General features: G+C 34.8%; 1 protein-coding gene across 1 annotated transcript; it reads right to left on the bottom strand.

The window, feature by feature from the left end:
• Positions 1-7,827: 7,827 nt before the first annotated feature.
• On the bottom strand, positions 7,828-22,156 carry LOC143235056 (uncharacterized). The gene is made up of 4 exons (XM_076472816.1): positions 22,062-22,156; positions 17,732-19,917; positions 15,425-15,525; positions 7,828-9,326 (listed from the first exon to the last, which is right to left on the bottom strand). The coding sequence occupies exons 2-4, from the start codon at positions 19,824-19,826 to the stop codon at positions 9,072-9,074; spliced, it is 2,451 nt and encodes an 816-aa protein (XP_076328931.1). The 5' UTR covers positions 19,827-19,917; positions 22,062-22,156; the 3' UTR covers positions 7,828-9,071.
• Between the last annotated feature and the right edge of the window lie 4,624 nt (positions 22,157-26,780).

Genomic DNA, 26,780 nt, shown 5'->3' with positions numbered 1-26,780 from the left:
GGTGGGAAAATGTATAGAAATAATTACATGCTGAAAAACATGTACAAAAAATGTGAAAAGGGATTTTAGAACATGCACATAAAAACAGCTAGGGAAATTCAAATTGTCTGAGATTATTTTAAGGTCTTGGATAGGAGTAGTAAGAACAATGAACCACTATATATACTACAATGAAAATGGTGGATTTTTGGAAATGAGCTAAGGGGATTCTAAAACTCCTTTATTAATTTTCATTTATATAAATTGTACAACTTTTTAAATTTATACCTACTTTCTAGCCTTCATAAAGGCTGGTTGTAGTCTATTAAATAATGTAGCATACTGAATCTGAAGTTCATAATTCATCACTTTGTTTAGTTCCTGCCTTAAAATCAAATATATTGTCAAGATAAAAATGTGTACTGGAAAATGTATATTCCAGTATAAAATAGTGAAACTAATTTTATAGAGCTTGCAAATGCAATGAAATAAATATCACTCAAAACATGAGTACATTTGCTACTATATTTTTAACACTTCATTTTGATTTAGATTAGTTATGAATGAACTGGAAACATTTCTGTAGTATTTCTAATAACATTTTAAAGTCTGAATCCACCTGAGAGGAAACTAACATATTTACTGTATCGTTAGTATTCTTATACTTTAAATGTGAAATCCTAAACGTCATTGTGGTACAACTGTCATTCGGTATTGCACATTAATCCTAACTTTTGTTTTTGTAACTGAATACATACTATACAACTTCTATTTATGGCTAAGCATTCCCTATACATGTAAATAATATTTATGAAAAGAAAAATTACAAAGAATTGAAATATTGAGAAGTAAAACTGATTAACAAATTACATGTTGCAAGACCATAATTATGATAGGATGGAAAGGAAATGTATTATTTTACAAGTAAATTAAACTGGGGAAACAGAAAAAGTGATAAAGGCATACAACAGTGTTGAAAAAGTATTCACACTGACTGGAGTGACAATCTGAACTGGCTATACTTTTATGTCTGATTAATGAATTTTACTGCTGGAAAGAAATTTTTTTACAAACACCCATAAAGAGAATGGAAGAACTGTAATAATCAGATCTAGTAATGTCCAGCAAAAAAACCCAACATTTAGAAAATGAAGTTTATGGAGTGGAAAGCAAAGAATTAATCCAACATGAGAGGCATCAATATACTTAAACACTAATCTTTTTTAGGCAAACAGTATTATGTTGTCTAACTGCTGGAGTTGACAAGAACCTGAGGCTATAATCAAGAGACAAACTATGAAAATATTAAACTATGAAAATATTCAACTATTGTCAGAAAAACAATGCAAGTCTTGTTATCATTGCTAAATGTTATTGTTACAGGTCAGTTACATTACAAATATATCTAAATACAAAACAATTTAAATAAATTGCAAATGGAACAATGCAAAACGTAATACATATTACTAAACTCAAATATGTAACTTTAGCAAATTAACATAAAACTGTTTAATACTACTTATTTCTATACTGATGAACAATGCAACTTTCTGACTTGTCAACATGCATATTTCTTTTACAAAACATATTTTTATGTTGTTCACACTGCATGCTAACCCTAATAAAACTTGTAATGCAATTGGTTTTTAGAATTTCAGTAATTACTATGATGGTAATTTTGTGCTAGGGTTTACTGGACCAGAAGTGTTCCACAACAACTTTTAAACATAAGCAACCAAAGTAAAAAATGAAATAAAACATCAAGTCCAACTTCAGATCATGGAAAACAAAGATAATGTTGTGATGAAAACAAAACTTAATATCAGTTATAACAATATTTTGCTGAATAATAAAGAAGAAATTACAAAATGAAATATCTATATGAAACACCTAAAAGAACGACATAAAGCTGTGAGGCTCTCTGTAGACCATTAACTTTCGACAGTAGTCTTTCAAAAAGCTTCCTTATCTCTTGAGTCCCACTTTTAAGGTTTGTTAATTTCTTTAGAAGCCACTGATTTGAACTGAAGCCCAAATTTCCATCCATTTTACTTCTTAAGCCTAATCGTCATAGTACCTGCTCCAAAATTGTCAGACCACTTCATTCAGAATCTTGCTTTGAAACATTGATGTATTAGGTGGCAGTGTAGGTGTTCTTGAGCATGAAGCACTGTTCATCATCTTTGCTGATTGGAACTTCATTGGAGGTGCAAATTTCAGTAGAAAATATCGCAGGTCTTTTACCATCCCAGCTAACAGATTTGTGTTGGAGAAACACTAAGTAATGACTATTTTATTAGAATGTTGTTACCATTAGTTAAGCAAAACTGGCACAACATTGGCTTACTCTTATGTATATATTAATCCATGGTTTGGAGAAGACAGCTCTGATTTTCCCCATGCTCAATGCTGCAGGCTGTGTCAGGTTGTCTTTTACAGAATTGTGTATTCTCTCCCTCAATGATGCCAGATCTTTGAAATGACACTTAAAAGAGTTTCCAGCTCAACTAGCAGCATCTCATTCTCCTTTTTTGGTTTCTTTTTGTAAAATGTTCCCTAGTTGTTTCCAAATAAATTGACCAATAGTCAAGAATGATGTTTTCTATAGCGAAAGTCAAGACTGTAAATTTCAAAGTTAACTCAAACTGTGATACATTAGTTTTTCAGTCAGAATGTAACTTATGACAATTACAATTGATCAGGCCAGATAAGACCAGATATAGTAGATGTGCCATACTTTACACCACTGAAGATAAATTCTCTACTATGGCATCAAGACAAGTTTGTTTGAAACATTATTCAGCCATACCATCAAATTGAGGATGATATGGTGAAGTGTCTTTGCAATTCCCAATACTTATTACATTGTTGTACAATAAAGTTGTGTTTTGCAATATGCTTTTTCACATTCAATTGTACTTTCTGGATTTTTAAAGTTCACCAGACATTTCAGTTATGCATGGTCAAGGTCAACTAAAATGGTGAACTCTAACATATTAGTAACAGTTGAAAAATAATATATTTGCAAGCAGTCATTCTTTGTCATACAGTACCAGTATTCAGAAGCACTTGGTGTATGACTGGCATATAGAATACTGCCACCCAAGAAAAAATCATACTGGAAAGAAATACAGTAGTAGAATTTATGTTTGTTTGATTTTTTCTTGGGTGGCAGTATTCTATATGCCAGTCATACACCAAGTGCTTCTGAATACTGGTACTGTATGACAAAGAATGACTGCTTGCAAATATATTATTTTTCAACTGTTACTAATATGTTAGAGTTCACCATTTTAGTTGACCTTGACCATGCATAACTGAAATGTCTGGTGAACTTTAAAAATCCAGAAAGTACAATTGAATGTGAATTTGGATTAAGTAATAGGGATGTTTTCACCAACGCACACTTCTTGCATCTTTACAAAGTATGCATCAACAATAGTAAGGGAAATGTATTGCAGCTATCATACTGAGAATGCTCACAAATAATTGATAGTATGATGTAAAACTCGTACAGATGCAAACTTATTGTTTGTCAGAAAGTGTGGACCAGTCACTGACCTATGTAAGTTTTTAAAGTAACAGTGAGCATTCCATCATTATCAGCTATGCTATTGAGAAACTGCACTTCCATACTCTATAAGTGCACACTCTCCTGGATTCAGTTTACAGACTGCATCAATGATCTGTGTGGCTAAAGACGAGTATGACAGTCCTCCTCAAATGTTAAAATGTTCTTAAGGGCACCAACTTTGTATAAATGTTACAGATACTTTCTGTAAACCTTAAAATACTGCTATAAAAATAAGTTAACTGAAAATGTTTAACTATTAATTTCTCCACAGCAACTCAAAATCAGTGCTGTGTAAAAAATAGCATATATTTCTTTTCGTTTCCCACAACTCACTTCCAAATTAGTGAACTCTGAGCTGCAATGGGCAAATTAAGAAAAAGGTGAACCTATTTTTATAGCACTTTTTAGGCCTATTTTCTAACATTTCATTAACTTTTGGAGTTTAAACTATAATGTTTAAGACACAATTGTCACTGCACTAAGAAAAATTCTCCTCTTTTGTAAGTACATGTATTTTTTTAACAACTGCTATATACACAACAAAATTTTCTCTTGTAAAAAGACAGTAAGTAATAAAGTAAGTTAAAAACATTCAAATCTTTAAACATTTTTCAACAGTTTATGTTTTATAAAACATGAGGTACCATTTATATAAACTATAATTAATAGCAAAGTACAGTAAGTTATATAACAGAAGATTGTAAGCTATCTTCGTATTTTCAATGCACAAGTGAGAGGGCAGATAAACCCATTAATTTACAATAACAATCTTAAAGTAGAGAGATGATGTGGATATGCAATTAATAATCTGTTCTTGAAGTTCACAATTGGAGTGATATTCAAAATTTGAATTGACAATCAAAATCATATTTGGGTTTATTTAATCTGATTTGAAAAATGTTTAATTTACAGTATAGACTCACATACTGGTCAATGTGATTTAGTGATTAACCTTCAATTACAGACATTTTGACTCATTCCCAAATTCTTCCTTCTATTTTATATTACTAAAACATCTGATATTATGGAAACTTGTGCTGCAGTCAACTTGGCTTGTGGTCACTTGTTTCTCAGTCTCAAGTGGCCTCTTTGCACTTAGTGCCGAGGCAACCCATAATGGCTGTCACTTGCTATGGCCCAGTTGAAACCTGTCAGTCAAAGTGAAGTCACTACTGTACCTTGACTGATAGCAGTCATGTCTTGCAGATGTTATACACCAGGTTGCCATTGGCATTCCCTATTAATGGCACACTAATCCTACCTGGTGCTTCAATCAAGCAATTATGCATGATCAAATAAACAGTATGTTTTCACTATCCTTTAAACTTTGTCATTTGTAACACTTCTAGTTCAATTCTTCGGTCTTCTTGTGAACAAAAGATTTGTTAAAACGGAAAAATTTGCATAGTCATTTCAAGTTTTGTCACCTTTCCTTTCATTTTGCAATAAATATAGCTCTGCTTTCTCAGCCAAATAAACTGTCTCTGTTATGCCATACTGTGCACACACATTAATTTACCATTGTTATTGTGCTGCTCAGTAATTTTTGAACTGTGATTGTGTTGGATCCTCATTTTCCTCTCAGACTTTTGTGTTGCTTCAACACACACTATGACTGTTATGTGTATTATCCATTTCTGGATAAATCATGCATGTTAACACCTCCAACAGGAAGGAGCTGACCCACTCTCTATGAGAAAGTCCAACTCATTTTCAAGAGCAAAGAGAAGAGTCACCGTACACTAGCACAAGAATTCAAGACTGGCAGAACTTAGATAAGGTTATGTCTTCTATCACATTAATGGGTTGTTTTATGAACAACTTTATTGGATGCTATTTAATTTCCATTTGGCAGTGTCAAAAGTACATGTACAATGGTAATAATTACAAATCATTAACTTGAAAATTTGATTTACATACAATAAACTTAGAAAGTTATAAACAAATAAATCTTTATTAGAAATATAGCAACTCAGCTGCCTGGCTGAAGTACTCTACAGCCATAGGAAATTTATTTTTTGTTGATAGTATTGAATATCACAAAGAAACTTAATGACAAGTAAATATTTTAAGTGTATTGATTTGTGTTATTCAGGTTGGCTGCATTATGAAGTAAAAAGCAGAGCTGATGGAAGCATATGAGAATGAGGTCAACTCTGACAGGAAGTGTCAGTTCCAGAACTCTGCCTATATGAAGACTAATGCCATCGTTTTTGAGTGGTTCTCCATGATGCAGTCCCTCAACATCCCAGTGTCTGGCCAGATGATACATACCAAGTCCCTGGATGTTGCCAAATCCCTGAATCAACCTGATTTCAAGACATCAAAAGAGTTGCTGTCTCAGTTCAAGAGCTGAAACATCACTGGGGACAACAAGATCAGCAAGAAGTCGTCCACAGTGAGTCAGGAGACTAGTGAGAAGTGGATTAAGCACCTCCCTATCATCCTAGAAGAATACGACTACAGAAACATTTTAAACATGTTTCCTATTATGCTCTGCCTGACAAGACCAGCTGTTAAGGGAAGTTACATGTCTGGTAGGAAAAAAGCAAGAATCATCTGATAGAAGCTCTATGTGCCAATCAGCTTGGCAAGTTTGAGAAACTCCTGGTCATTGGCAAGTCCTATTGACTCCACCATTTCTGAAACCTGGACATTCACAGGCTCCCTGTCATCTGGTGTGCCTACAAAACAGCCTGGATGATCACCCCCTGTTTGAGAAATGAGTCAGGGACTTCAACCAATGCATGTCCATCCAAGACTGCTAAGTCATCCTTCTGCTGGACAATGCAAAATTCCCACTATGATATGCAGTTCAGCAATGTCAAGCTCATCTAACTGCCTGGTAATGCAGTCTCCTGCCTCCAGCCACTTCACCAGAGCATCATCCTAGCTATGAAGCTGCAGTACGTACCACTGCTGCCTCCTGTAGCATTTTATTACCAAGGCAGAGACCAACACCAAGCCACCTGCAAGTCCATCCATATGCACCTTACTGTGATCTGGTTCCAGGTTGCCATCTGTTATGTTAAAGTCACCACAATGCAAAAGTGCTTAAAGAGGACAGGCATACTCTTCCTAACAAACCCTCCTGCTAACTCCATGGAGGATGATAATGATGTCTCCTTGGCAGAGCTCTTCTGCCCTGAACCTACTAAAGCCAATGCCAACTAAAGAGTACACAAACATGGATGACAGCTGCCCAGCTGACAACATCCTGGATGATGGATGGGAGAGCTGCCTCATCCAGGAGGCCACTGCAGCACACAACCTGCCAGTGACAATGAGGCCTAGCCTATTCTCTCCATGCAGCTCATGGATGGGGGAGCCCAGGACATGTTGACTGCCCTTCAGGTCCATTTTCTACAGAATAATTACAGTCAGACCCTCAACCTCCTCATGATCACCCAGCAGCAACTCAAACATGAGAAGCTCACCAAAATGCACTTCACAGCCCATCCTGGATAGTTTTATCAAGATGTGATTATGAACTGGGAAAGGATACAGTGTTCTTCATTTGTGATTATGAACTAAAAGGAAACTTTGTGATTATGCAGCTGATTGCTGCAGGCTATTGTTTTTAATATTTACTGTTGGTTGGCATGACAGTTATATTGTTGAATGAAGTTTTACTGCAGTGTTTTGTTTATGTTTTCTATGTTTAATAATAATAATGTTTTTTTGTAAAATATGTGTTATGTCATAAAATCACCCAGGTCTGTTTACATTACAGTAGAGTCAAGAGCCAGTTGACATGCAATTTGTTGATCACATCTTTACTGAAAATAGAAGAACTTTACCCATCCTACCAGACGACTGGAATTTGAAAAGTCTGGTTCTCAAGAGTATGACGTTTACTCTTTAATGACATTTAAGTTGTTGATATATTGGGTGACAATGTTGATTGCAATTAAAAAAGGCAGGAAAGTGCATGCTAAATTCTAGTGTCATAAACTGTTATTAAATTACTTTCAAATTCAATGATATGAAAAATCCTTCTTTCAGTTGAAATAACTGTATTCAGACTGGTAATCCACTTCTACTCTCTTATTGTTACCTTAATTAATGAATGCCAGTAATTGAAACTAGCAACTACAAATCACATGATGGCCACTTCTTGCCATTTCTACATCTAATACTGACAGAAATGGCAGAAAGTTGCTGTTCCATGATTTGAGTATTACTATCGCTAGGTGTCACCATGTAAACATAAACAACAGTGTCATGCCTTGGCCTCTGATACTGTGTGGTGCAAGGAAAACCCACAAAGCTCATTGTTACCTAAATTTTACATTTATTTGTTAATCAGAAATACAGTAAAGAATTTTATTTTTTTAAACATGGAATGCAAAATTAGGTATGTAAAAATGTTATTATATTATAGCATTTTGTATTAAACAAGAACAAAGAAAGGCGAGTATTATGGGTGAGTTGAAAGGGTATGTACTGTGCCTATCAAGCCTCAGTCTGTTCTCAGAGTTGACCCCATAAAGTGGCATGTAGTAATATGGCCACCCCACTACATGGCCGTTAACTGCTTATTTCCACAGATGACCAGATAAAGAGAGCTGGACTGTATATTACTTCTCTTCTATTTAACATATTTCTTTATTGTTTTGTTTAAAGGGGCTGAGTGCCAAATTTATAATTAATATACTAGATATTGACTTAAATATGATAAATAATTCATTTCATACTTAATAATATGTAATACTCTTATGAAAATGGGCTACCTACAATAGTCAAGACATATGCATGTCCATCACCTAAAGTATCTATCATCCTCGATAACTTTGAGCACTTTAATGTGCCACACCAGCCCTATCTTTTATCAGATTACTTTTGTGATTTCTAGAAATGATTTATAAAAGAGAAAGTTTTAACAACTACATGCTTGAGTAATTATTTCAATTACAAGTAATATCACCTTTAACAATGCAGGAGATACAAGATAACTGGCCCATCTTTCTACAGTGCTGCTTTACATTTATATTTTATCAATTCTACTTAAAATGTAGGAAGAATCAATAACAAAATAAATATACTTAAAACAAGTTAAAATCTTAATTATATTATTTTACTACATCTTAATTCCAGAGCATGTGGTTTTGATGACAGAGACAGAAAAATAAAAATAAAGCTTTAATAGACGTAGAAAAGCACAACACTTCTCCCTAAAACTGGTAAGCAGGCAAGCATTTACAACTTTATTTTCTCAGTAGAAACCACAAAATTTTTAAAAATAGAGACAATATTAACACAGGCTTACTTTTTGTATTTCATTATCTTTTTTCTCATGATTACTGTTACTACCATACCAAAAGTCTACAAATATCAAAATTATGCATTAGCAAGACCAAATCTTGGTACAGGCTTTTTAAATCAATGAAACTCAAAGAACTTTTCTTGAATCAGGTTTTAGCCAATATTTTTGCACATTTTAAATTTTATCTGTTATAGTAGATAACTGAGGTATATATCATTATATTAGTTTCATGTACATGTATCACCTTTCAAGCTAATCGACACTATCAAGATACACCCTTGAGTAAAAAATCTCGCCTGTGGAAAATGTCTGTGTGGAATCAGTAATGACTTCACAACATTCTGTCTGTATGCCGGTGTGAATGACTTTCTTCACACTTGCTCTGTGCTGACAATGTAAACAGGTACAGAAAGGCTCTTCTTTCCCTATCTGTGTCTGGATTCCTCGACTCTTAAGCTCTGCCTTAACAAGCTTTGGTGTCTGTGCAGTTACACTATCAAAATCTTCCTGAAATAACAATAGCTAAACACTGAATTTGACAATGTCATGCATGTATTGAATATAACAGTTTTGAATCTTTTATAGCCTTACTTTAAATTATTTAATATTGTATCTAAACAGACATAACAAAACACTGAAAACTTTGAACAAATTTATTTGGGAAGGAAAACATTTTTAAATATACTGATCATTACTTATGTGAATGGTTATGAATTACTGCCATGGTTAATAGCCTGTATAATAACTTCAGTCTCATTACTCATATCCATAGTTTTTCATAACTAGATACTAACTAATTAGTTTTATTCTGGGTTTCAACTGCTAATCTGCTGCCATCTTCAGGGAATTTCTAAGAAGGACTATTTCTAGGTTTGTACTAACTGGGACTCAATCCTAGGCCTTCTTGATGAAAATCTGGTGCATTATCCAATCATTATCAACTGGATAAACCAGACTTCCATCAAGAAGACACAGGATCAAAGCCCAGCTGTTAACACAGTTTTAGTTTGTAATCTAGTTATAATGAATGATAAAAACTTCAGAATGAACTTACTTCAGACTTTTGTATTATGTAAGGACTAGAACAAAACGGAGAGAATACGGAAGGAAACATTTTGACTTTTTCAAAACAAAGTCACCCAATAACCAGCAATGTTAGAGACAGCTGAAACCTGTCAAATAGCAATAAAGAGAAGGGAGATATCCAATGGTTTGACAATAAAGAGGATGGTAGCAACAGATGGAAGGACCATTGTTGAATGTCACACTTCTCATGTGGGTAGATGACCCAGGAAGAAGGATGACCAAAATGAGAAATGTAAAGAAATTGGTGCAACACGTAATGGACCAGACAAATCCAAATAAGAAGGAAGATGCAAAAACATTCCTTGATGTTGAAGCAATAGTATGTATTGTATAATTACTAGGAGAAGAGGGGGGTTATCTTGGTAGATGGAATACGAGATCTGTTAAAAAAATACGCGGACTGACGTCATAAACCAAAATGTACTTTATTTAGAAATTACAGGTCTGGGACCCCTTCAAAGTACTCTCCTCCCCAACACACACACTTATTCCAACGGTGTTTCCACTTGTTGAAACAGTCCTAGTACGCTTCTTTTGTAATGTCCTCCAGCTCCTTCGTCGCATTTGCCTTAATCTCGGGGAATCGTCTCAAATCTTCTTCCTTTCAAGGGTCTTTTGAGTTTGGGGAACAAGAAAAAATTGCAAGAAGCAAGGTCAGGTGAGTAGGGGGGGTTGGGGAAGAACAGTGATCGAGTGTTTGGCTAAAAACTCACGAGTTCTGAGGGCTGAATTTCGCAGCAACGCGGTGCATCTTCAATTTTTCAGTCAAAATCTCGTAACAAGATCCAACTGATATCCCACACTCTTCAGCAAGCTCCCTGACAGTCAGACGTCGATTTGCCCGCACCAGGGTGTTGATTTTGTCGATGTGTGGGTCGTCAGTTGACGTGGAAGGACGTCCAGGACGCTCATCATCTTCAATGGACTGTCGACCATCCTTAAAACGTTCATGCCACTTGAAACATGCCATACGCTTCATAGTAACATCACCGTAAGCCGTGTTAAGCATAGCAAAAGTTTCAGTTGCAGATTTTCCTAGTTTAACACAAAATTTCACAGCAAGTTGTTGCTCCTTCAGGTCATTCATTCTGAAATCCGCCAAACGAAAAAATCGCACTTCACTTAAAACCACGTAGCTCATACACAAAGGAAGATATCTGCAATTGGGAAATTGTGTCGTAATCAGTTGATATGTGCAAACCTAGCGACACCAAGCGGATTCCCCTGGAACCAACTGGAGCCGCGCAATTCAAACAGTCCGCATATTTTTTGAACAGCCCTCGTAAAAGAGGTAATTCATTGGAGTACCAACAAGAGGACACAAGTAGTACATCTAGTCAAGGCAAGGACCAAAGGAAAAAGATGGAATGGAATGATGGGTAAGAATTATAACAAGTATAAGAACAAACCTGATGGAAGGCAGCAAAAGACAGGGCTGAGGGATGGAGAACAGATGATCATAATAGAGGAAGCATGAAACTAAGGGTTAGTAATATAATAAGTACAGTTCCTAAGAGAGCACCCCAATGGGAAAGAGGTGTAGAAAAGAATATATGCAGGCAACACAGTCTGGCTAAGGCTAATAGAAGCAGTCTCCAATACATTTATACTACCTGAGGAAAGGAAATCAACCTGTTAAGAAATGGTCCAATAAGGAATATCCAGGGTTTGAATGCAAAGAGTACTGGATCAGATTTCCTATTGTAGTTAATTTTGGTAAAACTAAGGAGTCGTACGAATGTAACACAACAAAGGAGTGGTAATAATGGTATCATATCCTGTAGTCTACCAAAAGTTTGAGTGCATTTGTATTGACATCCATAATTCAAAGCATTGGTCATGATCCATTTAAATTTAGTACAAGTTATTCAGCTATTCAAAGACAAAGAATGAAACATTGAAAAGAGCTCACTGAGAATGCCTGGAGAGTTAGTGATACAATTAAATACATAAGTTTTGATACAACAGCATCTAACAGTGACCATGCAAAAGATGACTTACAGACAGGTCACAACTGGGGACTAAGAAGCCATGGTGGGATGAGCTGACAAGTGGATACAGCAATTTTATCCAAGGACAGACCCAAATCATCCAACTGCACCTGGATACAAAGGCCAAAAGGAGCAATGGCAGACCATCTGATCTGAAAAAGCATGGCCCATCAAGGAAGGAAAACACAACCCCAGGTGGGATGCTTTGGTAAGAAACAAAGTTTCAAAGTATATAGTAAAGGCAGTTGCAAATGGTGGAAGTGCAAAGAAGGTTCATGAGACTCTATGTATAAGCTCTGAACTGGGGAAGTGCAGAAAGCCCCAGTGCAGAGCCGAAGTCCTTGATGATGAACAGAGTCTTGCATCTTTAAGGCTGATGGTCTGGCAAAGCCATAGACCAGTAATCCATAGTCAAGTTTTGATCAAATAAGAGCACAATATATCTTTGGCATAGAATGTCGATCCACTCCCCAAGTGGTGGAAGGGAGGACACGGAGGATGTTCAGTGCTCTTGTACATTTGATCTGTAGCTGCTTGATGTGTGGTATAATGGTCAGCTTATGGTCAAAGATAAGTGCCAAGAACATACTCTCAGGAACCACAGGAAGCACAACTTTACCAATACGGAGTTCAGGATTAGGGTGAATACCCCTTTGGCAGCAAAAGTGCATGCAAACAGTTTTAGAGAGAGAGAAGGTAAAGCCGTTTGCTGTGGTCCACTTCAGTAAACAATTGAGGGAAGTCTGTAGCCACCGCTTAATATACCTCATGTTCGACGACTTACATGAGATGTGAAAGTCGTCAACATAGAACCCATTTGCAACAGCGAGAGGGAGTTGTTCAGTGATGGCATTAATTTTTACACTGAAAAGTGTGACACTCAGAACACAGCCCTGAGGGACTCCATGTTCCTGTAGAAAAGAACAGGAAAGTGTCAAAACCACATGAACTCGGAATCTCCTGTCCATTAAAAAAGTTGTAATAAAAATGGACAAATGGCCAAGTAACTGATATAAGTGGAGGTTTTGCAAAATGCCATACCTCCATGTTGTATCGTAAGCCTTCTCAATGTCAAAGAATATTGATACAAGATGTAGTTTGAGAAAGGCTTCTCTGATTGACATTTCAAATGGAATCAGGTAATCCATAGTGGAGTGCTGTTATCGGAACCCACACTGGGTGGGCGAGAGGAGGTTGTTTGATTTGAGGAACCAAACAAGATGAGCATTAACCATCCTCTCTGAGGTCTTACAGATATAGCTCATCAAAGCAACTGGATGGAAGTTTGAAGGAATCTTGAGATACTTCCCAGGCTTGAAAAAAGATAGGACAATAGCCTGGCACCAGGCATCAGTAAAAACATTCTCTTGCCAGATCCAGTTAAACACAATCAGAAGAATAGCAAGAGAAGCAAGAGATAGATGGTGCAGCATCTCATAGTGAATATCATCAGGTCCAACCAATGGACTGCCAGACCATTGAAGGGTCAGTTTGAGTTTCACCAGTGTAAAGGGACGATTATAGTCATAGAAACAATCAGCTTGAAAGGAAAGAGGAGATTGCTCTGCCCGAGTCTTGATGGCTAAGAAGGTAGAAGAAGCAGCAGAAGTGCTAGATACCTGGCAAAAGTTTTCACCTAGAGTATCGGCGATGCTCCGAGTATCAGCTACTTCCTGGCCATCAGAGAGCAAGATCAAGAGGGGGACAGAGTTATATTGTCCATTGACCTTTCAACTCTTGTCCCATATCACTTTAGAACTGGTGGTAGAAGATATGCTGGTTGTGCACTTAATCCAAGATTCCTTCTGGCTTTGACATCTTACCCATCAAGCATATGCATGGGCCCGCTGGAAAGCGATGCAGTTAAAGAGTGTGGGATATCTACGGAAAGTATCCCAGGCTCGTATTTGAGCCTTCCGTGCCATGTGGCAGGCAGGTTTCCACCATGGACGAGGATATAGTGGAAAACGTGTTGAGGTTTTAGGAATACATTAAGCAACTGCTTGTATAATACAGTCAGTTACTGCTGCCACACAGTCGTCTATTGATGGCTTACAGACAATGGCAGGATCAGGTTCTGCGAGAGCAGTAAAAGAGGGCCAGTTTGCCTGGTCCAGCTTCTTTTTGGGCACGTGGGTCGGGTGGCATCGACCATGGCCAGTCTCTCTCATGATTATAGGAAAATTATCACTGCCTCGTGGATTATTGTCAACCCTCCATGAAAAATGAGAAAATAATGAAAGGGAGCAAACTGAGAGATCAATAGCAGTAAAGGACTGACTTGGTGCATGGAAATAAGAAGAAGGACCAGTATTGAAGAGAGAAAGGTTGTGATAAGAGGTAATCTGAAAGAACAAAACCTTTCCTGGGAGGTTCCCTCACCACATACAGGAATCCACACTGAGGGGAGCTGGCCTTGAAATACCTTTTATACAAGGATAAGCTCAGAAAGCTTAGGGCTTCTTTTGTAATTGTACATTGAGCCATTCTACCACTATTTTGTCATTTGCTTTAATAGGAAAAAAAAAGGTATCAAAGACACAATCCAACTAACATTTGGCAACAATTAGATCCTAGTCATTTACAATAAAATTTATTTGACTGAGATATTCTGTGTACAGTTATTAGATCGCTATAAAACAAGATGTTCATAACTCTAATGAACAGTGGGACAGGTTTAATTATTTGCTGCAAATGAAATGAAAGAAACATGACAGCATGTTGAAGATGAAATAAAAATAAAACTTTATTCACTGAAGTAGAACAAAGGGGCTGTTATGAAGTACATTAGAAATAATGAGTTACAGGAAATACAAGAAAAGGTTAACACTCCTAGGAAAAGTGGGGCCTAATAGGCCCCAGAGCAACTTGAAAGGTTATTAATATTAGGCTAATAAATTTCATTTCATTAAATTAATTTCATTTCATTTCATTAAATGAAATGGCAATTTCATTTAAATACAAAATTATTAGCCTAATATTAATAACCTTTCAAGTTGCTCTGGGGCCTATTAGGCCCCACTTTTCGTAGGAGTGTTAAGATGAAGTACACACAATCAGCACAAGAACAGTTACAGACAAAGATGGTACTTTCTCAAGTAAGTCTTGGCTCCTTTTAAACAGAAGTGAGTCTGCTTTCCTCAAAGATCAACCCTTTTCTCAAAAGAGCCAAACCTTCACCCACAGAGCATATCCTCTTTCCCTGTATCTAACCAACAAGAAAGAAAGGGCACTAAAACAAAAAAGATATCTTCATTCATTAGATCAAGTAAGATAAAATGAAACTACCCACAGAAACAGCATACAAGTTCCTTGACAAGTCAAGCTACAGAACATAACACATCAGACTGAATTTTGGAAACTGTCTCAACTAGTCTTAGTACATATCAAAATTAAAACTTATGAGAAAAATATTAACAGATTCTCATAAGCTCTATCAGGTTCTGTGTTACAGTGATCTTCATGTTTATTGCCACCTGTTGAATTAAAACATTCCAAGGTTTTATCAGAAAATTCTTTATCACTTACTCTTCCAAATGTCTGTTTCTTGGAGGACATACTGCAAGTTGCTGCTTCTTCATGAGAACATTTGTTGGAAGAATCATCTTGGTGATCATTAGACAAATTTTCTACAAATAATAATTTCAACAGTATTTTCATTAGCAACTCAAACATAGAAGTCACTGTAAGATAAACAGCTTTTCAACTGAAAGAAATAGCTTAGTGTACAATTTTAAATTATCAAATACACATGAATTATAATAAAATAATGAAGGGTGTCAAAATATTATAATTAATTACTATATTATTCTAATTAATAAAATGCAATTTTTATTCCTGTATGCAAAAAATAAATTTTCACTATAAATATAAAACCACTCTCTTTTTTTAGCTATGGGACCAACTTTCTTGGCTATGCACCACACCATAAAAACCTACAAGAGAAACCAAACTAAATATAGCCATTTGAATTTCCCCATTCAGTAAAACTTCAATGAACCCAAATTAGCAATAAGATTTTCTTGCCTTAACTCATGGTACAAGACTTCTTATTGTTGTATATTTTAACTTTAGAGTTGTTTACAGCTTAGATTTTCATTCAATTTGATGGTGATGGGGAACAGTAGGACACCCTGACACAAAAAAAATTGTTTTAATGTCTGCTGTTAGAAACTGTATTTGTGATTTAGTTGTGTGTAACTAAGGAGTGTTGTGTTTGACTCTTTCTTCCTGATGAATTTATTCAGAACTTGAAGAGAAAAATAGACACACAAATTGTACTTTGGTAACCTTAAATCTCCAGTTAACATACCCTAGCTGACTGCTCTGTGGAAAGTTCACATTCTAAGGAATATGAAGTTATTATCCAGAACATTCAAAATCATATTTCTAAATTCAACATTCTGCCACCCCAAAAGACTGCTTGTAGCATCTTATCCAAGCAGTTAGTAATTGGTGTATACCTAGATTAATTGTTTTGTAAATTATGTACTCTAAACTGGAAAAGGGTTGTGAAAAGTTCCATTTCAACTTATGTGTAACTTCATACTAAAGTAAAAGCTCCCAGAACAAACTTTTATTAAATTATACTTAAAATAAACTTAGGCTGTAAAATACCTGATTAAAATACCTTCTACATTTCAAATAATTTAATTTTGCTCAATTTCCCACCATCTGATAAACTTTATGTCATTGACAGTGTGAAAAATTATATGAATGTCTTAAAAGTGGGAGATAGTAATTTAAAATTTGTAGGAATGTTAGTATTAGTAAGCAAGCTAAAACCTTTAGAAAGAAGCAGTAAACTGACATCAGTAAACTTAAAAAAAAAAAAAGTACAACAATACCAGGAAACTAAAATCTACATGAATGTAAAGAGTTGTTAAGACATAATTTGCCAGCAAAAGAGATCTATATAGATACAACTTTGGAATAAGAGAAAGAAAGAAGCTAAAATATCCTTGGTAATCCAAACAGGCAAGTTGACACTTAGAAGTATGTTGAATCTAAACTTTGAATGACACAAAGAGTTAAGTGTTAATAAATTAAAATCTATGAGAAAACTAAAGCTGAGGAGCTGAAAATTTCAAGAAACTAGAAACTAGTTTCAGTTCTCACAATTTTGTGTTATTTGAACTGTGTTTTGTGAACATTATTAATAGCATTTAGCATTTTAAACAGGTAGTGTATGCATAATATGTGGAATAAAAAAAGCTTAAATTTTTAAGACAGAAATTCCAGTCTGAATTACTGAATAGCTATTTTCTTTTTTTTAACCAGAAATTTCACTCCTGTTTAATTTTGGGCAAATATTGGAGAGACAAAAATTGTTAATTAAATGGAAATATTATTTTATTCTACATCTTTGAGGTATGACTATTACAGAATAATAAAGTTCTTTCACCCAATTTTGCATTTGTTAATGTATAAGTGATTTTATTCCATGTGGCACAAATCTTAAGTATATAAATATTGCTTGTTTAACATCTTCCTGCATTTAATGATTTAAAAAGTATGCAAAAAGTATCTCATTTAAGATCAAATATGTTAAATGAACAAAATATTTTGTCTCAGGAGTCATAATATGAGGTTCCACAAATACAACTGTGTACAGTGTTAAGATGTACTTCACAAAACACTCACATACCCTACAGATTCATATTGTTCTCAAAGTAGATTTGTGGATCCACTGAACCTAAAGAGGAAAGTCACTAGAACCCAAAAAGCTAACACTATTAGTGTAAACAGTGAGTGACAAACAATCAATATTCAAAGTAGGGATGAGAAGGGTGAAACAGTTTAAATTAAAATAAAGAATACAAGAAAGAAACAAACCTCCATTTCCAATGTGTTCTCGTTTCTTTGTACTATATGTATTTCTATTGATAGAAAATGATCTGTGTTTTAACTCCAGCTCTTTCAGAAACTCTTCAACAGTTGGCTCTGATATTTGTTTAGGTTTCTTTCCTTTCCACAAGCTATACACGTAAATCCATTCAGAATTATATGCAAAAGTATGCATATAAGCAAAATGTACAACTGCACTTTCTTCCAAAACATCTTCCAAATTTTCAGTAATTCCACACACCCTTCTTCCATTTAAATAAATATTAGTCCAATAAACAGGTACTAATGTATTTTTCACCTTTATCCAGATGCAATATTTCTCAATCTTCTTGAGATGGCCTGTAGCATTAACAACATTTTTCACAGATGGTAAAACACCTTCTTGTAAAGTTGTATTACAGGAGTTCATTTCTTTTGTTTTCAATTCTTCAATATTTTCTACCCCTTTATTTTCATCAGTTATTTTCACAAAAGAAATGCTAAATCTTGCATGTTTGCATTTGTCTTCTTCTTCATTAAAATTCCATTGACTACGGATGGTACTAACTGCTTCATGTACATCATTACTAGAATCTTTCAATGTCTTAAATAACTCTAAAGAACGTTTGTCCGAATATGTTTTAAGCGTTTCTTCTTTTACCCCTTGTGATTCTACAGGACAAAAATTTAAAACATTTTTATTAATCTTACCTGTTTTGAAACTGTCTGAAAGTTCTGAAAAATTACTTAGTTTAAGACAGTCAAAATGATCTCTAAGGCTATCAAAACTCTTTTCTGAACACATTTCAATCCCTGTCTGAATATTTTCCTTGTCTGTAATCTGAAATTTATGATGAACCTTTTGAGAGTTTAAGCTTTCTAACTGCAAACTACAAGTTGGCTGAAATTTACTATTGGAAAGAAACCTTTTATAAGATTCATCCTCTGTACTTGAAACATAATCTTCATATTCATTTAAAATTTTTCCATTATCAAAAGACGTCACTGGAAGTTTTGTATTGTCTTGAGAATCCCAATTTTCACATTCATTCCAAGAATTTATTGATAACTCATTAGACTGAACTTCATCACAGTTCTCTTTGCCTGTAGATATTGGATGACCATTCACTGATTCTAGTGATGAATTTGGTAAACTGTATTCAACTTCAAACAAAGAGGCATATTTATTCACTAATTCTTGCCAATATTTCTCATTTTTAAGAGCATCTGGTAAAGAACTTTTTGGTGCCTGACCAATCCAAACCTTTGTAGCAATCCAAGAACCACTAAACAAATTATTTTCGATTGCATCAAACAGAACATGTTGGTTATCATCAAAATGCCATATTAAATTCTTAACTCTTTCATTATTATCAAAGACAACATCATTTATGGTCCAAACAACTTCTTCAAGGTTATCAAATGTAATGCATGCTTTTTTCTCTCCTTGAGGACAAATTCTTCCACTCTGGTTAGTAATTTTCCTAAGTTTATCCCATGAAGTTACTGGCAAATAATGTTTGTCTTTTATTCTAATCAATGATGTTTCTTTTGTTACACTGTGAAATGACAAACTAAGTGAAGTAGATGTGCTAGTAGTTAATTTTTCATTATTGTAACATCTACCTAAGGATGCATAACTTATATCTGAATCTTGCTGAGAACTTATGATGTTTGAAGATATTCCAGGAAGCTTGCCATTACTTACTAACTTGTTTATTTTTGTTGTTCTTATATTTTTATTTTTTGTCAGTGGACAATTATGACCATATACTTCATGGTTTACCATTCTCCACACTTTGGTAGCACGAAATTTAGCTTGACCATCAGGGCGTCCTTTCTTAGCACAAACATGCATAACTTGCCCAATTTTTAAATTTAATTCTGAAAGTTTTTCTATTTTACCATCTTCAACACAAAAAGCATCAAAGTAAATTAAGGCTTTAATTGGGTGGTTTATTTCAATAAAACCATAAAGTGGAAATAACTTTGATATTGTGCCTTTTGCTTCAAATATTACATCCTTTTTACTTCTCAACTTCTTCTTCATTGCAAGGGACTTCTTTATTGCAGGTACAGAAGTTTCATCTTTGTTGTTGCTCATCTTTAAAGATACTTAACAAAAGTATTTTTCGTACTATCGTGTACACAAAATATATTCAAAGCACAACTTCCTTCAGCTTCATCCTTAAAACCTAGAAAATATAAATACAGAACAGAGTTAACACATTTATTAAAATTACTCAGGTTTTTAAACAAGTTTCATGCCTCACATAAAACACTATATGCCTTAAACCACTACTAAACCATATTTGAATGTTAATGTGATAAAAAATTATTTTTTCCTAAAAAACTTAAATTTAAAAGAATTAATGATGATTTTTGTTAATAATTTTTAATATTCGATTTCATTATTCAGCAATGTGCAAAATACACTTTAATAAAGTCTGAAGATGGTTTAAATGGGCAATGAATAAAACTTCATTACAAGTACAACAAAGTAACAAATATATATAATCAAGTAAAAATAGAAGCCTGATTATAACAAAAAGAAAAAAAAAAAGAACATTGTAAAAATGATTTACATTTCTACAGGAATATGTGGAGTGGTTGAGAACTGCACTGGTTGACACTCATGACTTTATATGTAAGGAGTTGAGTTAGCTCACCATACTGCAAAACAAACAACTATCTTATGACAGCACTAAAGGAGAAAAATCTGAATCAGGAGGTTAAGTGTGAAATAGTGGTACACAAATACCTCAATCTATCAAAATACAAGTTACAATGGTTATGTGGGACATAAAAGCACCTTGACACATTATAACTGCATGATAGAGCTCTCATAAATTGGTTGGACTATGAACCAAAGGTTGAAGGACACTTTGTTGTCAAATCTCAGTGAGGCTCACGCAGAAGATGTTGGCAGTATATATTAGTCCATCCATAAGGAAACACAAGTGAAAAAATGCTTTAGGTTGTATGGTATCCATAAGTAAGTTGGCAGGCAGTAGGTATAAACAATAATATTTGTTTGTTTTTTAAATTTTGTGCACGAGGGCTATATGTGCTATCTGTCCCTAATTTAGCAGTGTAAGACTACAGGGAAGGCAGCTAGTTATCACCCCCACTGCCAACTTTTGAGCTACTCTTTTACCAACAAATAGTGGTATTGACTGTCACATTATAACGCCCATGTGAATGAAAGGGCAAACACACCTGTGACCCTCAGATTACGAGTTGAGTGCCTCATGGTTAGCTGGCCATGCTGGGCCCAAACAATAAGGTAACACATAGATATAGATATAAATGTGTATGGATATACATGTGTGGATATGCACATGTATTATGACATCACAACCTTGTTTACATGTGTTTCATTATTTGCACGAATAAAAAATGTGCAAAGCAAAATCATTAAGTACTAGAAAAAACTTGGTGTTATAATATTGAAATGTTGCTATATTAAGTTGAACTTGACTATTAGCTTTTACCACACATAAAGGGAATATGTTTTGTTTCTGTAAGACTTAGACATTTGAGCTCACAAATATTTCACTGCTGATATTAGTGTAAACAGAATAAAACCAAACAAAAACACTGTCTTCAGTATTTTCGCTAATCTTAATGGAAAGTATGTTTAAGTTGGCAGAACCAGAATATATGTAAATAGGTGAATTACTTTCCAGCAGTGAATTCAAGTATACAGACTTGCATGTCACACCTGTGGAAAGTATGGTGTGCTTTTACATTGCTTCTAATTCACCTATGATGATGGTATATGATAGAATTATAAGTCTTGCTAAAAGTTCTCCTGTAAAATAATGTTTTACCAATGAGCTTTTCATAAAATGCAATACAAAGAAAATGAAAATTGAAACATAAGTAGTTTACCAGTCTATCTCATAAGTATATTTACATCTCAATGTTCATACATCTTTTCTCCTATGTTTACATACCTTAATATGAAAGAGCTTGTTCTGGAAGTTCTAGTTTCTATATTGAGTATTTTCTTATGTATATGTATATTAACACTGTAAATGGATTTTGTTTCTCATGCATTACATCTTCTGTGAAGTGTTGTGCTGTGAAGTACGCTTGCCACAAACATTGGTTCATGGATTTAACTATCTGTTCTTTTCTTCCACTGGACTTAATGCTAAAGTTAAGGACAGCTTGAAGGTAGAGACGATGTGCAGTATTTAGAAAATACATTTCTCTCTCGTTTAATTTGGAAATTGAGCATTATATGTTCACAGTGCTTTTTTCAAAAGTACTTATACATTTGGCACACGTGTTAATATTTGTACAAGACTAACTAGATCTGAATTACACTGACCTTATTCTTAAGCCATTCCTATGTAGATGTAGGCCATTCTGTTCTGTAATTCTTGATCTTCCCATGGCTGATGTTGCTGGGAAATTCCTCTTAGGCTAGAGGAACAGAAAATATGAAAATCTTATACCATTTAGTCTGCATTAAGATATATGATTAAGAATCTTTCACAATAACTTAATATCAATTCTTTTATACAGATTTGATGCCCAGAAGCCATACCAATCCAATAAAAATAAGCAGGTTTTGCATTAATGTATAAAAATTCAAATATCAAGTGGTGAGACTCTGTAACAGCATATAAAATTCACTCAAGAGCAAGATGAAAACTCTGCATAAGAAATAAAACAAAGTAGGAGCTCAAAAAGTGAAACAAGCCTATATGTAGGTAATGTCTACCTAAACAAATATGCAAGACAGGGTACCATATGCAAACACTTTGGTGTATATGACATCTAATACTAGAGCAATAGATCTTAAAATTGGAAAACTGAAAAATATAGCTGACAATAGGAACATTTATCTTGTTAGTTCAATAAAAACTGTATTGTAAAACTATGTGATCATCCCCCCTTTTCATTTAATTCAGTTTAGGCTGCAGTACAGGAAATTCAGAAGTTATTTTTAGCACTTACCTATCAAAAACTGGTATCCTTGGAAATAACAAAAAGATTTACTTGTAAAATCATTTCATATGAACAATCATTTTTGCTTCCATTCTTTGTCAACAGTGGTAATTTTATCAAATTTGGATTCCCTATGAATTGTGTATATCCAAAAGACATAGTAACAAAATCCGCTGCCAACATACTCAACTTTAAACTATAGAGAATGTTATAATGTCACAGGCAATCCCACTTTTAATTGGTCAGCAGTTTACACTTAGGAGTGGTGGCAGATATTCTTTGTTACCCTAACATAAAATATCACATTTTCTAGCTTTTTCTCATTCATTCTCAAACAGTTTTCAAACCTTGCAAGATATAGTTTTCTAAAAAAAACTAAAACACTTAAAATTCATTTCTGATAAACATTTACCTCTAAACACATAACAGCTTTTCTTGTTTGGTACTACCCAGTAAATACAAAGTTTTTGCTTGCTACAAGCACTGATACTCCCACCTACCTCCATGTGTTTACAAGTGGTGAGGTTGCATTGTAACATGCAAATAAGCATCCAGCAGCCATCTTTGCAAAGCTATCTCCCTCTATACTTAAAACCCAAACTTCACTTCAAGAGGAAGCAGAAAAACAAAAGTATCAGAAGTGGAAAAGATGAATCGAAAGCATGAGAAGAAGTAAATATTTATCAAAACAAACATTTTCAGTATAGGAAAATTATAACTTCTAATATGATGCCTTATCTCACACTGAACTGATGGAGAAATCAGTACAAAATTTACATAAATGAACACCCATGAAAGCTCATGAAATATGAGACCTCAATGTTGAGAGACAAATTTGTAGGGGAATACACCACATTTTTACCAGGTATATTCTTTGCCATTGTAAAAATATGTATCACTAAATTAGGCAGAAAAGATACATACCCAATGCATAATTGGATGCATCAAATATTATAGAGTGGCTAAGGCATGTAAGACTATTCAATGGGTCAACTATGATCCAAAATCAGGCAGCATCAGGTATTTACAGCTACGACAGAAAGTGTTCATACCCTGCATCGTATTTTTTTCATCAAAACTTAAAAGTATCATGATTAGGATAATGAAAGTACAGTATATTATAAATATTATATTAACACACATCTACATAAAGTTTTATGTAAATTGAAATATAAATAAACTGTTTATAAACAAATATTCAAACATAGGAGGGGCAGAAAGTGTTCGTACATCTACTTTAATGGTCATTTGTGTAGCCTTTCAGGTGAATTACTTGGCAATCTCTCCTCATAGCCCTCCATGATCATTTGACAGTACTCGACTGGTATTTTCTTCCATTCTTCTTTACAGAAGGCCTCCAACTCTTGCAAGTTTTTCGATGATGCTGATGTACCCTGGTCTTCAACTCCTGCCAAACGTTTTCAATTGGGTTGAGATCGGGTGACTGCGATGGCCACTCCAGAACGCTTATATGGTTCCTCTGCAACCAGGATTGCACATATTTCGATGTGTGCTTAGGGTCATTGTCGTGCGGAAGATCCAACGGCGCCAAGCCGCAAGTTCCGAGCATCATTCTTGATATAAGTGCCTAATATATCAATGCACTCTTCTTTTTTCATGATTCCGTTGATGCGGTGAAGACTGTCTACACCAGAAGAGCTGAAGGAACCCCATAGCATGATCAAGCCACCTCCATGTTTAACTGTAGGGACGGTATTCTTTGGAAGATTTCATTCCCCCTTCTTACGGAAAATATACCGAACATCAATGTGGCCGAAAAGCTTGATTTTAGTCTCATCTGACCAAAGAATACTCTTTCAATAGGTAAAGGGTTTATCTACATGCTTTCTTACATACCTCAATCGTGCTTCTAAATGAACAGGCTTTAAATACAGAGTCCTACGAGGATGGCATGCTTTGAACCCAGAAGATCGTAACATGTTCTTAACTGTAGAGGTACTTACTTCAACCCCAGTTTCCCTTATCAGTTTCTGTATGTCATTACGTGTTAAACGAGGGATCCTATTAACATCTCTGAGAACTTTCCTTTTGGTTATCTCTGGAACTTTGGTGGGGCGTCTGGAACAAGAGAGGTTAGCAGTTGATCCTGTAAGATTAAACTTGGTAATTATTCTTTGAACAGTAGATTTTGGCACATTACGTTGTGTAGCAATACCAGAAAAAGAGACATATGAGACTTGTATTTTACAATAATTCAGTTTTTTAAATCACTGGACAGTTGTTTCCTGTTCATCATGATAACCAAGCAGATAATGACAGAGACGGTGCTAAATTGCCGGAAGTACACCTTTTGCTGGCTAAATTCCAATAATTATGAACCAAGTGTCTAGTTCTGGAATGGTATAATCTAATTTATTTGCCAAACTAAACAAAAGATTTACAGGAATATCAGTTTTTTCACACGTTCTGAACAGTACGAACACTTTCTGCTCCTCCTATTTTTGGTTATTTGTTTATAGTTTATTTGTTGTTTAATTTACACAAAAATTTATGTAGATGTGTGTTAGTATAATATTCATAATATATTATAGTTCTATTAGCCTAATCATGATACTTTTTAAGTTATGAGCAAAAAACCACTCGGGAAGCAGGGGTACGAACACTTTCCGTCGTAGCTGTATCATCTGGTCCAAGGCAGGAGGAGGGTTCCTATCATTTTCATCTCAATACTAGGAAGCACAAGAGAAATCAGATTTTGTCCTGCCATCCTGTGCAGAACCAGCACACAATCAACACCATGCCAGCTAGGAACCCAATGCAAGGGCAACAATAGGAAGGAGGAATGCAAAATAGTGGGTCAACACCAGTTCAAAACCTGGTGGCATTGGGAATTTATTGGTATTAGGATGGTCTTTACCAGCCACATGTGAGGGCTTTGTTGGTTGGTTAACACAATACCACCAAGGAAATGATATCTAGGCAAAAACAAGATGAGGAATCCCAGCTGAGGGAGAGAACTGTATGTGGTTGATCATCTCCAGTCCAAAATCAGAGAGTGGGGGGAATTTATACTTTGTTCTACAGTAGTAGGAAGGTTCACACATCTACACTGACAGAGCAAGCACTGTCACCCTACTCTTAACTGAGTGGAACTGAACACACCAAGGAGGAAGCCTCCATGGTCCATCACACCAGAAGCAAAGAGCTGGTAAGTCACAAGGATTCCTGCACTTAGAAACAACAGAAAAGTCTGGAGAAATACAAAACTGGTGAAAGTGCAATGGGGGAACAAAAACCTAACTTCTAAAAGCAGGCCAGTCTTGATTCACTTAACCAGGATCAGTGGGATGGGCAGCTATCCCAACATTGCTTTACACATGACAGTCCAGAAGTTAGTAAGATCTGGAATGTACTTCAATTATGAAGCAAAACACCATAAAGAAACCTCTAGTGGTCTTGTGGAAAAACCCATCTCAACAGTAAGCATTATAGACCTTAACCCTTTCATAATGAGAATCCATTTAAATGCTTTTCTGCACAAGTCACTCTATGATACATTTAAAATTTAATTAAATGTCTTAAATATCAATGTATGTGAATGAAATAAATATTACAATGTGTGTTGTGATTTAAAGTTTTATTTTATTCAAGTTTTGAGTCCTTTATTTTAAAATAAACCCTTAAAAAAACTACTTATAACTTTAGATGTATTCTCATGTTACCAATGAGCTCTGAAAGTTCTCTTCTTTGGTTCTCACTTCAGTAGCTAAATAGAGGTATGTCCAGACAGTGAATTGCTTATGTAACCTTTTGGCTCACTCATTTCAAATTTCACTCATTGAATACAGTTGAAACAAGTAATATAATTTTTTCAACTTTTGACAGCTGCCATGGCACCTACCTTCAACATCTGTTTGAGATTTACAGTCTACATGTAGATGTGTACATAACATGTGTCTTGTCATTAGAAGGAAGTTATTTTACATTATAAGCTAACAATGGTTATTTTGAAATTAGTGCATAAATGTCATCATGGATTACATTCAATTAACTTATAGTACTGATGGCTGCTTGATGGACTATGGCACTTTGATTGTTTCTTATCTAAATATGTTATAGTTGGATACAATTTCAA

The sequence above is a fragment of the Tachypleus tridentatus genome, chromosome 12, assembly GCF_004210375.1.
Source record: "Tachypleus tridentatus isolate NWPU-2018 chromosome 12, ASM421037v1, whole genome shotgun sequence".
NCBI lineage: Eukaryota > Metazoa > Arthropoda > Merostomata > Xiphosura > Limulidae > Tachypleus > Tachypleus tridentatus.
Note: the sequence above shows the minus strand (reverse complement) of the source record. Positions and strands in the feature narration are given on the sequence as shown.